Source organism: Emericellopsis cladophorae, assembly GCF_022114955.1.
Source record: "Emericellopsis cladophorae strain MUM 19.33 chromosome Unknown NODE_8_length_656085_cov_119_647849, whole genome shotgun sequence".
NCBI lineage: Eukaryota > Fungi > Ascomycota > Sordariomycetes > Hypocreales > Bionectriaceae > Emericellopsis > Emericellopsis cladophorae.
Genome location: NW_026250933.1, coordinates 270,651 through 283,897, shown reverse-complemented (window position 1 = coordinate 283,897; position 13,247 = coordinate 270,651). Strand labels below are relative to the sequence as shown.

Below are 13,247 nucleotides of genomic sequence, written 5' to 3'. Positions count from 1 at the left end.
TCCTCTGCTTTTGTTTGGCTGTACTGCGGAGCAATCCAACACTCTACTGATTCCCCGCGTATTATATCACTTGAATTTTGTATCACATTTCTCGCCCGACACATTATGAATATCCCGTCTCCCCTTCGGAAACCTGGATTTAGCCCTCAGTCATTAGGCGTGGATCCAGCATCACATGGCTATTTCTTCGACTCCTCTGAATTTCCTCCTCCCTAAGAGCTCGGCACTGGGAAGATGTCAAAAGTCGTGTCGCGGAGCCTCATCAGACGCATACAGTCCCCCAGATCAAGGCTTGTCTCCAGACGGAGTTCGAATTCGAAGTAACGTGAGCGTAGGAATCTCGGCTGCAGAACTATGCCGAACACTGTCTGACATGCATTATACTATAATATTTCCACACTGAGAGGCAAGTGAAGGATAGGATCAAACAATGGGGTCTGACCAAACGTATCAAGCAATCAGATGTGCAAATCGTCATGTAAAAGAGCCAGAATCGGAGGCTCGATGAGCCCGAAAACAACCCGTTTCATTGTCGTGGCATTGGAGAGGATTGGGGCGTACGAGAAGCGGTATAAGGAAAGTAAGATCATGGAGAGGGCCGTGACGGCGCTTTAATGCGACTTTCTGGATTTTCAGACGAGGGCGGTGGAATTGTACACAGGCTCTGGGTTGAGGAATGTTTCCAAGTCGATCGATTCCGAGATGCAGGTTGTTCTGAAGAATATTGAGGTGCATGAGAACGATCTAAACTGGGCGTCGGGGGTAGCCGCGGCCCAAACCCGGAGGAAGAAAGCGCTGGGCAAGTTTTCTTCCCCTGTTTGCTTTGCCGAGTTTTGCTGGCCTTGTTGTCTCTCAAAGCATGCTCAAGATGCATGCCAGTCGGGCCTGGTGATGTGTGATGGAAATTACCATGGCTTGTTATATGCGAATAGAGCAAGAAGCCAAAAAGAAAAGTGCGGCTGTGGCTCGCACCGGTGCCGTTCGAAGACGATCTAAACCGTCTTCTAGATGGTATTGTACTGGAAACCTTTGGCTGGTCCGTGGGTATTCCGGAAGTCGACGCCGTCCTCAACGGACAGCTCACCGGGCGTGTTGCAAGCCACCAAGCGCCGGCGGGACGGGGCAAGTCTGCTGTCTCGGGCCTTGTTGGTTCGCTAAGCTGCCGGCAGAGTAGACAGAAACATCCTTTACTTCCCGGCGCCGACTTCAGACCAAGAGCAGAATCGCCATGCGGTGTTGTATCAAACATTGTTGCGCCAGCTATTGTCTCGAGACAAGTCGATGTATCCATCCCCTGGTCCTGGAGATCTACAAGGAGAGTATGTAGACATATATGCCGGCGAAGACAGTTTTCCCCCTGAAGAATATAATAATAATAATAATAAATTATACGCCCTTACGGGTGCCTCTCGCGAGCTAGCTAGGCTATCTTAACTAAAAACCTTAGTGCAGTCCTCCCCCCTGAAGAATATAAACTACATGAAAATACACCCGGGTACGTGGAATCAACTGTTATCCAATGGCTGCTCCATAGGACACAAATAAGAATTAAAAGTTTAAGCATTAATTAACCCACACAGCCTGGTTCGCCTCGCCATGCGGGACGTTTCTATCATTACCCACCTAGTGGGTGGCATCCACACTCCACGGATAACGTGGATCTACCGGAATGAAGCCCTAATATCCAAAGCTACGAGCAAAGAGCGGCGTTCTTGATCGAATTGCTAGTTGCACTTGCTGCGGAATACCATCAATGGTCCGAGCTATGTCGCATTGTCGGAAGCCGTTGAGGTTCGGCAGAACAACTGAAGCCCCCGCATCAAGCAACGCCATGGCGATGTCCGAGTTGCGAGCGAACAATGCCAGATGAAGTGCAGTGTTGCCCAAGTCGTCCTGCAGATCAAGAAAAGCGCCGCCTCCGAGCAGCGAACCAGTCGCATCGCCTGCGGACGGGGCCACAGTCAGGAAACAGTGGGCCATCAGGGGAGTGACTCTGAGCCAGTTCGCGCGCGAATTCAAGTCGGCCCTGGCGTCCTTCAGCATTCTGATGGCCATGGCGTTGCCCAGAATCGCGGCCCAGGCCAACGGGGTGCAGGTTTGCATGTGGCCTCCGACGCTGTCCGGCGCCAACATGATTTTCCCCCTTGCTCGCTCGCTTGCGTTTATCGAATCGACAAGGCTGACGTAGCCAACCGCGTCGATCAGCCGCCACGGAAGCGCGCTCAACAGCGCCCGTAATATTGCAAGCGAGTGATTCCCGGCAGCCTCGACCGCGCAATGCAAGGCGGTCGTCCTCCTCTCGAGGCTCGGGATTCCCCAGTACTCCCTCCATCTGCTCACGTACCAGGGTTCACCGGTGGCTACAACTGGCGCCAGAAGCATTTCCGCCGAGTCGACGCAGGAAGCAAGCAGCACCTGGACCCTTTCCAGGTCGTCTCTTTGAATCGCTCTGCAGAGCGATTCCGGGGACGCAAAGAATTCCCCACTGCACAGATCTGGCGGCGTGCCCGGTGTCAAATGTCGGTTGGTAGTGTCCGGGGGGTACCGGGGCGAAAATCCCTGGGTAGAAGATCTGGGGTCGGTACGCAGCGGAGGAGGTGGGTTCACAGACGATTCCACGTTCATGCTGGTGGGAGTGGAATGGGCGACTTCCGCCCTCGGGATCACCAACAAGACTTCCTTTGCGTATGCTGCTGCCGCGCCCGCCGCGTACGCCTGCCAACGATCGTTCTTGTGCGAATCGGAGTAGTCGCATATGCCGCGGACAACAAGGCAAGGGAAGCCAATCATCAGGCCTGCTGCCTCCATCTCGAAGCACAAGACATTGCCAAACTCTGCGCTGATCATGTCCCTCTGCGCGGCATCTCTCATGACTTGGTTTGCCGACGCAATGGTCCCGTAGTGAACCACAGGATTGTCGTGTCCGCGTGGGGGCCTGTCGACCCTTCTGTCCAACTTGCACAGCCGGCACGACGGCCCCCCTTGGTGGTTGTACGCGGCGTCGAAGAGTATGTCGGGTCCGGCAGCTTCACGGCGGAAGTGCGGGAGGCTGTCAAGCCGTGCTAGATGCTCCGAAATCCGGCCTCTGCCACGAAGGTGGTTTGCTCGCACTTTGTTCACGGCACCAAGCAGCACCGGGGGCGAGGAGTTGAGAAAGCCGGTCCGCCGGAAGCCGTTGGGCGTCGCTTTGCCAAAGTCGTACTGGATGACTCCTCCGTATCCCTGGTGTGGCTGGCTGACGACCACGTCTCCGAGTCTGATGTCCGCCTCCCCGCTTGGGACGCCGCCGCCGACCCCAACCATCATGCAGAACCGGACCGATCTGAACGTCGACCGCATCTGCGTCGCCACCGTAGCGGCCGGGTTGTTGCCCATCAGGCCTGAGGGCAGGCAGACGATGACCACGTTGTGGTCGCCGATGCGCCCCAGCGAGTACAGGTTGTTGTCATGTCCGTCCTGCTCGAGGTCTTCGTGCTCCTCGTCGAGCATTTCCTGCACCGCCGCTAGCTCCGTGTCTAGGGCACATATCAACCCTACCGTATAGTCCTGGCGCCGGAGGGGGCGGCGCTGAACCATCTGAGATGGGTACCTGCTCCCGGGTTGGTAGCCGGAGCAGAAGCGGGGATTTTGGTGGGGGAGGCCGCGGACACGTCCGTACCAACGAGCAACCTCCTACAACAGCGTCCAAGGTATAAACTATTGGGGCTGTCGCGGTAGCAAAAGTGGCCTCTGGACTGCAGAGGTGAGTGATTAGAATTACAGTGCACTTTGTGGAATTGGCATTCCGTCCTTTCATCCCCCCCCCCCCCCCCTCACACCCTCTCCCCCAATGTACCCAGTCTCAGCCTCACTCTGTGGCCTGCGGGGTCACATGGCCGAGCATCATCTGCCCTTGCATGCACTGGAAGCACCACATCTGACAGCAAGCCGGCAGACAAAGGCTCTCTTCCTCACAATCCAACTCTCTGTGTCTCGCACCAAACTCTTCGCGCCGCATGGCTCGACTCGACAGCACGACAGAAACGGACTCGCCCTGCTGCACCCGCGTCTAGGCAGCTCCCACCATGGAGAATCTCTTCACAGCCGAGCTCAAGCCAGGGCGCTATCTAGGCTTTCTGAGTATAGTGCTCTCCCAAGATCAAGCCTGAACGGCACTGACAAGCACAGTCCTCGGCGCATCACTGCACGATGTCTTGACCCGCCTCAAGGCAGAGCCCCAGCGGTTCCCCCACATCCAACTCCTCTACGCCCCCAGCCAGCCCATCACCGAGCCCGTGCGTGTATCCCTCCCGCAGAACGGCATGCGCCTGTCCTTTGACGGGCCCGAACAGCGCCTGCGTCTCATCGAAATCCTCGACTTTGGCAAGAACCACATCACCTTCAACGACAGGGACCTCGTGCGCCCCGGCGAGACCATGGGTCGACCGACCTTTAAGCACATCTACAATCGTCTCTTCGGACCGACGTATGAGGGGGAGTTCATAGCGAACGCAGACAACAGCGACAGAGACAGCGGCGGCGCCATCTACGTCCTCTCGTACCCTGGCGTGGCATTCAACTTCCCCCTCACGGCCGACGAGCGCGAGGCGGACACGGGCGCCGTGACCCTGCTGGCCAAGAAGGAGGCCACCTCCATGGCCATCTTCAGCGGACCCTCCTGGGCCGAGTCGAGACCGACGCTGTGGACCGAGGTGCTGCCGAGCTGCAAGGTGACGGGGCAGATCCCCAAGAGCAAGGACGTGTTCCCCGACGAGGTCTCGCTGGCGAGGCTGCACGGGGGCGGCAAGGTCGAGCTCCAGCGCAAGTGGCAGTCCACGGGCGCCTTTGTGATCCAGCTCGGCGAGACGACGCCGCAGGACCTGGTGCGCGAGCTGGGGCCGCCGAGCGCCATCTACCGCAAGAACGACCAGAGGATGGTCATACACAAGATGCGCACGGCGGCCAGCGACGCGCGGGACCGGCCGAGCCACACGAGTCTGCGGCCGGAGGAGCTGACCGACACGGATCACTCGTCGATGAACACGGGCAGCGAGGAGGACTCGGACGAGGAGGCCATGACGGGGGAGGATGGCGCGCTCGGGAATCCGTCGGGCGAGTGCTTCTACAACTACTTCTACCTCGGCTTCGACATCCTCCTGTCGACGCCCGTCAGTCCATCGCCGGCACCGCCTGGGCAGCAGCAGCAGCAGCAGCAAGTTGCGTCCGACGGTCAGATCAAGACGCATCACCCGGACCGGCTGGTCGCGACAAAGATTGTGCTGCACGGCAACATCCCCGGGTCGTACGAGTTCAACCGCCACCGCCGTCTGCGCTGGGAGGTGGCCTACCTGGGCTCGGTCCCGATCACGTCCGAGTCCCCCTTTGCCGACGTGGAGGCGCGGATGGGCGACATGTGGCGGCAGCACATGTCGGAGCGCGGCGGCAAGGGCATGGTCCTCAACAGGGGCTGGGGGGACTCGCCGGGCTCGAGCTGCGAGCTGCTCGGTGGGTGGGAGGACAGCAGCGGCCGGATCGAGGGATCGTCGTCGTCTTCGAACGGGGACTCGACGACGACGCTGTTTGGGTTTCCTGGTATGGTGTTTGAGGTGTTGAGAAATGGATTTGTGAATACCGTGACGGTCTTTTAATTAGGGGTTGGAGTCTGGTGTCTGGGTTTGGTGTCTGGGTTTGGGGTCTGGGTTTGGGGTCTGGGTTTGGGGTCTGGGTTTGGGGTCTGGGTTTGGGGTCTGGGTTCTGGGGTCTGGAGCTATTGGGAGTAAGCGGCATGAGATATGACGGCTTCTATGATTAACGAATAAGGTCACTTTTTTGGTATACCCAAGCGCAGAAGTTCATAGCAATCCAGTACGGAGTCGATCGTCCATGTGGTGATCGACGACTGTGGCTACCCTGGACCAGACCAGCCGCAACCGGTTGCCGTCCGACTCCGACTCCGACTCTGACTCCGACTCTGACGCTGTCCTCCATCGTCCATCGTACGTAATGAATACAAATGGTCCTGGATGGGCTGGCTCCCTGCATCGCATCTCGCCCCTTCGCGCTTCCATCTTTTTGCCCAAGTGCTCCTAGCCTAGCGAAGTCCACTGTACAATGGTCCACGACAGACCGGATCCTTTTGTCGGCTGCCTCCGCGACGACCCACGCCCTGGCTTATGTATCCGCACATGTATGATGGCTCCATTCTGCACCTGGGTCCTGGGGTCTGTCTTATTTCCGAGATCGCCTCCGAGTCGGTCACTTTTGTTGACTATGATTGATTGATTGATTTTGCCGAGTCCCCGAGCGAGCGAGCGAGCGAGCGCGCAAGCTCTGCTGGTCAAGTTCATCCTCGTCGTCTTGCACCCCAGAGCCATCATGACGGACAGCAGCATCATGGGCGACGACGACAAGAGGAGGACGAGCTCGGAGAGCACCGCGCACGACCACGACATTGAGCGCGAGGCTGGCACCGCTTCACAGACGCAATCAACTCAACACCAGGACCCGGCCGTCACATCCAATGCGGAGAAAAACGTCGACGAGACGGATGCGCCAGGCCCAGCAGCAGCAGCAGCAGCAGCAGCAGCAGCCGACGAGCCGGAAGCGCAGCGCACCAAGCTCGAGAACTTCCTCATCATCTTCGCCCTCTGTCTCGCGCTCTTCCTGGCCGCCCTCGACGTCACCATCATCACGACAGCCATCCCCACCATCTCGGCGCACTTCAACTCCTCCCTGGGCTACGTCTGGGTGGGCGCCGCCTACCTCCTGGGGAACTCGGCCTTTGCGCCCCTGTGGGGGAAGATCTCCGACATTTGGGGCCGCAAGCCCGTGCTCCTGGCGGCCGTGGCCATCTTCTGGATCGGGAGTCTGCTGTGCGGCGTCGCCACGAGCATGGGCATGCTCATTGCCGCGCGCGCCATCCAGGGCATCGGCGGCGGCGGCACCATTGTGCTGCCCAACATTTGCATCTCGGACCTCTTCTCGATGCGGAACCGGGGCATGTACTTTGGCATCCTCGGCATGGTCTGGGCTATTGCGTCCGCCCTCGGTCCCATCCTGGGCGGTCTCTTTACGAGCAAGGTCTCCTGGCGCTGGTGCTTCTACATCAACCTGCCCATCTCCGGCGTCGGCATGATCATCCTCTTCTTTGTGCTCAAGCTGCACAACCCACGCACGCCGATGCGCGAGGGCCTCAAGGCGATCGACTGGACGGGTAGCGTCCTCGTCATCGGCGGCACCCTCATGCTCCTGCTCGGCCTCGAGTTCGGCGGCGTCAGCCATCCCTGGGCCTCGCCCACGGTCATCTGTCTCATCGTCTTCGGCATCGTCACCATTGGCCTCTTTGTCATCAACGAGGCCAAGGTGGCCACGTACCCCGTGATGCCCGTCCGGCTCTTCAAGTCGAGGAACAGCGTCGCGAGCTACGCGTTTGGCTTCTTCCACGCATTCACATTCATGTCGGGCAGCTACTGGCTGCCGCTCTACTTCCAGGGCGTCCTACGCGCCACATCCCTCCTCTCGGGTGTCTATCTTTTACCCTTTGTCGTCTCCCTGTCCCTCGTCTCCGCCGCGACCGGCGTCTTCATCAAGAAGACGGGCAAGTACAAGATCCTCATCGTCGGCGGCATGGCCATTGCGACGCTCGGCTTCGGCCTTTTTATCGACCTGGGTCCCCAGCGCCACTGGGCCAAGATCATCGCGTTCCAGATCGTCGCCGGCATCGGCATCGGTCCCAACTTCCAGTCACCACTCATCGCGCTGCAGACCAACGTGGTGCCGAGCGACATTGGCTCGGCCACGTCCAGCTTTGCGTTTCTGCGGCAGCTGGGGACGAGCGTGTCCGTCGTCATTGGCGGCGTCATCTTCAACAATGAGATGCAGAAGCAGCAGGGCCACCTGGCCGCCGTCCTCGAGGAGCCCGGCCTCGCCAACCGCCTGTCCGGGAGCAACGCGGCGGGTAACGTGCAGCTGGTGGCCAGCCTGGACGGGCCGGACGGCGAGATCGCCAGGCAGGCGTACTGGAACGCCCTGCAGACCATGTACATTGTCTACACGGTCTTTGCGGCCGTCGGCCTGTGCATTGCCTTTGGCATCAAGCAGGTGAACCTGAGCAAGGAGCACAAGGAGCACAAGACGGGGTTGACGACCCTCAAGGGGAGGGATGCCCCCGAAAGCAAGTAAAGGCAAGCCTAGCATCGTGTTGAATCAAGTCAAACACCTCTTCATACAATCGCCTGGTCCTCGGAAGGGTCCTCTCGCCTGCGCATGGCAGCATTGTCACTGTCCCAGCCCGATGCAGGCGTCCATCTGGTACGTAACACGACCACGGCTTCTTGCTCGCGCGGCGATTATGTTCTCCGTATCTTGCCCATTAATTCCGGGGTGTCGACTTCAGCCTATATACGTACGCAGCGTCTTTAGCCGCTTCTTGTGACCGATCGGCACTTTGTGTGTCCGCTCCGCCTACGTGGGGAGCATTCGACCGGCTACATAAACACTTTACATCAAATGTGCAGTGTTCCCCCTCCCCCAAGAAGAAGAAGACGTCTGCACTCTGCAATTATGCACTCGAAACGCGCCCCGCCGGTTGTCCGGCACTGGCATGGCCGCCTCAGCCAGATCTGTACCTTGCGTCGACGGACCACGTTCCTCCGAGGACGGGACCGTCAGCCGTCACGGCGTGCAGGTTGAAGTTGAAACGGACATATAAACAGGCGTCATGCCCGGGATGGCGAGCCTTGGGTCCCCGCCTCTGCATTCACTGCCGCCGTCACCGTCACGACACACAGAGATACCATGAAGACTCTCGCGTGGGCATCTACCCTCCTGGGCCTGGCCTCGGCCGCCCAGCTGCAGCAGGTCTCCGACTTTGGCTCCAACCCGTCCAACGTGCGCATGTACGTCTACAAGCCCGACAACCTGCCGGCCAACCCACCCCTCATCGTCGCTGTGCACTGGTGCAGCGGCACCGCCCAGGCCTACTACAGCGGTAGCCAGTACGCCAACCTAGCAGACCAGCATGGCTTCATCGTGGTCTACCCCGAGTCGCCGTACAGCGGTGGCTGCTGGGACGTCAGCTCCGACGCATCCCTCACGCACGAGGGTGGCGGTGACACCCAGGGCATCGCCAGCATGGTCAAGTACTCGATCAGCGAGTACGGCGTGGACGCCAGTCGCGTCTTTGTGACGGGTACCAGCTCAGGCGCCATGATGACCGTGAGTGCCCTGATGTGTCTTTCTCCCAGAACGCTTGCTAACCAAGACGACAGAACGTCCTGGCCGCAACGTACCCAGACCTCTTCCAGGCCGGCTCCGTCTACGCCGGTGTCCCGGCCGGCTGCTTCTACACGGGCACCGTCAATGGCTGGAACTCGACCTGCTCCGGGGGCAACTCCATCGCCACGCCGGAGCAGTGGGCCTCGATCGTCCACGACATGCACCCGGGCTGCCATGGCGAGTATCCCCGGATGTACATCTACCACGGTTCGGAGGACGCGGTGCTCTACCCGCAGAACTACGACGAGACGATCAAGCAGTGGGCGGGCGTCTTTGGGTATGATCCCGACGCCCCCATCGAGACGAGCCCCAATGACCCGGCCTCGCCCTACACCAAGAGTGTGTACGGGGACAAGCTCGTGGGGGCTCTGGGCGCGGGCGTGTCGCACAATCTCCCCCGCTTTGAGCAGGAGGATATGGAGTGGTTTGGCATCGTTTAGGGTTGTAGCTGGCATGTTCGACCTTGTTCGTATCTTCCCAATCATCCATGAAACGTGCCAGTCTATCTTTGCTTTGTCGCCAACGTGAATGTAGTTCTCAAGTGCCACGGGAGACCTGGGGCTGATCACCTGGGGCTGATCGCCTGGTGCAGCTTGCCTGGGCGGCGAATGCCATCGTGCGCTTCCTTGAAAGTACGGCAGGCTGGAACCGTAGAGCAGTATGAATGTATCCAGATGAAAGTATTTTCACGACCAAAGCCTAAGGTAGCTGCCTCGAAAAGAGTTGATGTAATTTCCCGCAAAGGTGCTGACGGGCAAGGACTAGAAGTCAGACACCGTCGTGTCACGTGCGACCGCGACGAACCGCGACGACTTCAAGCTTCGACATGAGCCCTTCAATCCGGGGCCATCGACCATTCTCATCGCATCGCCCCGTGCCAAAGTCGCACTCATCTCGCCCCAATGCTGGAGCTGTTCGTCTGGGACGCTGCGTTCGGGCTGCCCTCGATCGACGCCGAATGCCTCGCCACCATTGCCTATTTGTCCAAGACAGGCCCTGCTTCATCATGGCGTCTCGTCCCAAGCAACGACCCTTCTATCAGCCCGGCCAGTACGTACCAACCTCAAGAATCATTCACAGATGGTACCAGAAGCTCATACATGCAGGCCATTTCCCTGCATTAAATCACGACGGTATATGGACCAGCGGATTTGACAACATCATCTCATACCTCACCTCCCATAGCCTCATCACACCCCTCGACGCGGATCTCACGCCACGCCAAAAGGCAGACAGCAAAGCCTTCAAATCATTCATCGCCACACGCACGGCGCCTCTCCTCGATCTGTCACTCTATGTCTCGGCAGGCAACTGGTCCGCCACCACGCGACCGGCATACTCCAAAATCCTGCATTTCCCGCTGACATGGACCCTCCCGCCGCTCATCCGACACGAGGCTCTCCAGCGGACAGAGCACCTCGGACTAGCAGAGCTCGACACCGACTTCGACCCCAATGCGGGGTTGCACCTCAGCACAGGACGCGAGTCCCTCCCCGAGTCCTTCCGGAGACATCTCCCCGTGGTGGGCAAGAAGACCGTGAGGGAGGAGATGACACCCGAGCAAGCCACCGCCATCCGCCTCTTCAGCCTCGCCGAGACCGGGCTGGAGTTGCTGGAGGAGCTGCTGGTCGAGAACGATGGCTACCTCCTCTGCCCCCAGCTGTCCTCTGTCGACTGCTTCGCCTTTGGGTATCTTGCGCTCATGCTGGACGCGCCCGTGCCAAGGGCGTTTCTGAAGGAGTGGATCGGAGACAAGGCTCCCAGGATCCAGGCATTTGTGGCGTCCATGAAATCGCAGTGCTTTTCCATCCCAGATCAACTTCCAATCCCTTCCCCACGAAACGGGTCCTTCCCGGGCGCCGTTGGACAGATGCTGGATACATGCGTTCTCAATGCTCCGGGCATCGGCGAGCACTACGCGACCGAGAAGCGCCACCGCAGAGAGCAGGGCATCACTGGGGTGGACGGGAGGGCGTTTATGCTGGCGGTGAGGGTCATGGTCACGGGCGTGGCCATGGGCTACGGCTTCATGTGCTACAAGGCCATGCCCCCGTTTGGCGCGCGGGTCCAGACGTGGCGAGCCGCGAGGGGTGGCACCGGACTGAGCCAGTTTGGCGACCTAGGATTCATGCTGAACAGCGCTTTGGGGGCGCAGTCGTCGCCCATGGCGAATGCAGGCAACGCACCGGCAGGCCGGTTGGCGGAAATGGACTCGGATGTTGACTGAACCAAATCGCTTGCTTGTCTTGTATTGTAATGTACATTAGTCTTGTAAGCATTTTCAGATGATACACCTATATCTAATGCCAGCCCTGACGCGTGCGGTCATGCAACCCGTGGGCAACCCTTTTTCCCCCTGCTCCTTCCGCGTGTACTATATTTGCTTGACTTCTTTCCCAACCATCTCTGGTCGCTCTACCTCCCACTCGTCACGCAGCGTAGCAAAGGTGAGGTCAGACACGAGGAGAGACTGACCCAAGCTCCACACCAAGGTGATGGCATAGAAGAAATTGGCATTCCCGCTGCCGGCGTAGATCCAGAGGTGGAAGAACGCGGGGCCCAGGAACGTGGCGTAGGCCAAGACGGCGCCGGCCACAAAGCTGTACCTCATGAGCGGGAAGACATGCCTGTACAAGGGCAGCGTGCCCAGGAACAGACTCGTGTCCGCGATCGACGGGTACGGCTTGAAGATGGAGAAGATGCCCAGCAAAAGCACAATCACTACCAAAGGTTGTGTCCTGATACGGATCGACAATCCTCCGACGTACGAGGAGAGATGGAGCCAGAAGACAGCGAGGAAGAAGGACCGGAATGAGTCGAACATTTCGATGAAAAAGTACCACCACAGGCCGACGTTGGGATTCAGGTCGTTCAGCGTGAGTTGAATGCCGTAGGTTCGACCGAGGAACTCCCACGACTGGTTGTCCAGAGCCCAGGACATGCCCAGCAGCATCCCCAAGACACCAAGGACGATGGCAACGTTTTTGACTGCAAAAGTAGAGGCCGCCTGTGTACGGCCCTTGAGGAGCTGGTGGTCGTACGCCAGGAGAATCGTCGGGGGAAGCAGTAGCAGCGGATACATCGACAGGTACGAGGCGAAGGACAGGGCGACCATGGCGTTGAAGGGAGAGCCGTCAATGGCCTTGGCGACGGCCCAGAGTGTCGCGCAGTTGGTGAAAACGCTCGTCGTTCGGCCGAGACAGCTCGCGATGGACAATGGGTTGAAGAGGTAGCTGAGGCAGGGGGGGGTCAATGCGTGCACTCGGGTTTCGTGAGAGGGGATTGCGTACCATGCCACCACGACCAAGCTGGAAGCTTGCCTTGTGCGCCTGGGAGACGTGAAGAGCCTGGACTGAACAGCCTCCCCCGAAGCGGCTATCCTCATCAACGCCTCTGCGCTGAGGATGTCCACCAAGATGTACAGCAGCGCGGTGAACATCGGCAGTGCCCTCACGTCAGGGAGAAGGGAGAAGAGCGGTAGGAGCAGCGGCGCCTGGTGGAAGACGCCACCGTCGTAGGGCGACACATTGTGATTGTAAAGGAACAGACCTTCCTGCACTAGAGTCGGGATGGTCAGCCAGCAGCATCGGATAGCGCATCGTGAAGCATACACCTCTTGAAGCTTGTGACCGGGGTCGAGATCTCGACGCGCGACGTCAACAAGTCTGGCAGACTCGGAAAAGCCACGAAAAACAACCACCGCAAGAGTGCCGCGCCGGCATATATGCCAGCTTTGCCTCGCAATGTCATTGTCGCCGGCATGACATGGCAGACCTGGTCGAGGGGCAGCAGGCGTTGGTTGTCATCAACAACAGCTGGCCACAAAAGCAAGCCACTCGCGTGGTCGCTTGCTTGCCGACTTGGAGGGATGGTGGATGTGGGTTCAGCAACTGTGGCTTGAAATCTGCATGGGTCTCGTGGCGCAGGCGTCTGGGCGGTGAGCGTGGTGGACCCCCCGATGCGGCGACGCGCTAATCCTTTTTCGTCACCCG

At 59.2% G+C, this 13,247-nt stretch overlaps 5 protein-coding genes across 5 annotated transcripts; 3 read left to right on the top strand and 2 right to left on the bottom strand.

Moving 5' to 3' along the window:
- Nucleotides 1–1,677: 1,677 nt before the first annotated feature.
- On the bottom strand, nucleotides 1,678–3,576 carry J7T54_004352 (nucleoside phosphorylase domain-containing protein; the record flags this gene model as incomplete). Its single annotated transcript, XM_051504260.1, has 1 exon — nucleotides 1,678–3,576. The coding sequence occupies one exon, from the start codon at nucleotides 3,574–3,576 to the stop codon at nucleotides 1,678–1,680; it is 1,899 nt and encodes a 632-aa protein (XP_051364181.1).
- Nucleotides 3,577–4,064: 488 nt separating this feature from the next.
- Nucleotides 4,065–8,160, top strand: J7T54_004351 (putative transporter-like protein; the record flags this gene model as incomplete). Its single annotated transcript, XM_051504259.1, has 3 exons — nucleotides 4,065–4,119; nucleotides 4,168–5,571; nucleotides 6,284–8,160. 3 exons carry the CDS (start codon nucleotides 4,065–4,067, stop codon nucleotides 8,158–8,160), a joined length of 3,336 nt encoding a protein of 1,111 aa, XP_051364180.1.
- Nucleotides 8,161–8,775: 615 nt separating this feature from the next.
- J7T54_004350 (acetylxylan esterase A-like protein) lies at nucleotides 8,776–9,695 on the top strand (the record flags this gene model as incomplete). Its single annotated transcript, XM_051504258.1, has 2 exons — nucleotides 8,776–9,195; nucleotides 9,249–9,695. The coding sequence occupies 2 exons, from the start codon at nucleotides 8,776–8,778 to the stop codon at nucleotides 9,693–9,695; spliced, it is 867 nt and encodes a 288-aa protein (XP_051364179.1).
- Nucleotides 9,696–10,157: 462 nt separating this feature from the next.
- J7T54_004349 (Metaxin-like protein) lies at nucleotides 10,158–11,482 on the top strand (the record flags this gene model as incomplete). The annotated part of the gene is made up of 2 exons (XM_051504257.1): nucleotides 10,158–10,305; nucleotides 10,362–11,482. The coding sequence occupies 2 exons, from the start codon at nucleotides 10,158–10,160 to the stop codon at nucleotides 11,480–11,482; spliced, it is 1,269 nt and encodes a 422-aa protein (XP_051364178.1).
- Nucleotides 11,483–11,629: 147 nt separating this feature from the next.
- J7T54_004348 (Phosphatidylinositol glycan anchor biosynthesis class U protein) lies at nucleotides 11,630–13,005 on the bottom strand (the record flags this gene model as incomplete). Its single annotated transcript, XM_051504256.1, has 3 exons — nucleotides 11,630–12,488; nucleotides 12,546–12,813; nucleotides 12,867–13,005. 3 exons carry the CDS (start codon nucleotides 13,003–13,005, stop codon nucleotides 11,630–11,632), a joined length of 1,266 nt encoding a protein of 421 aa, XP_051364177.1.
- Between the last annotated feature and the right edge of the window lie 242 nt (nucleotides 13,006–13,247).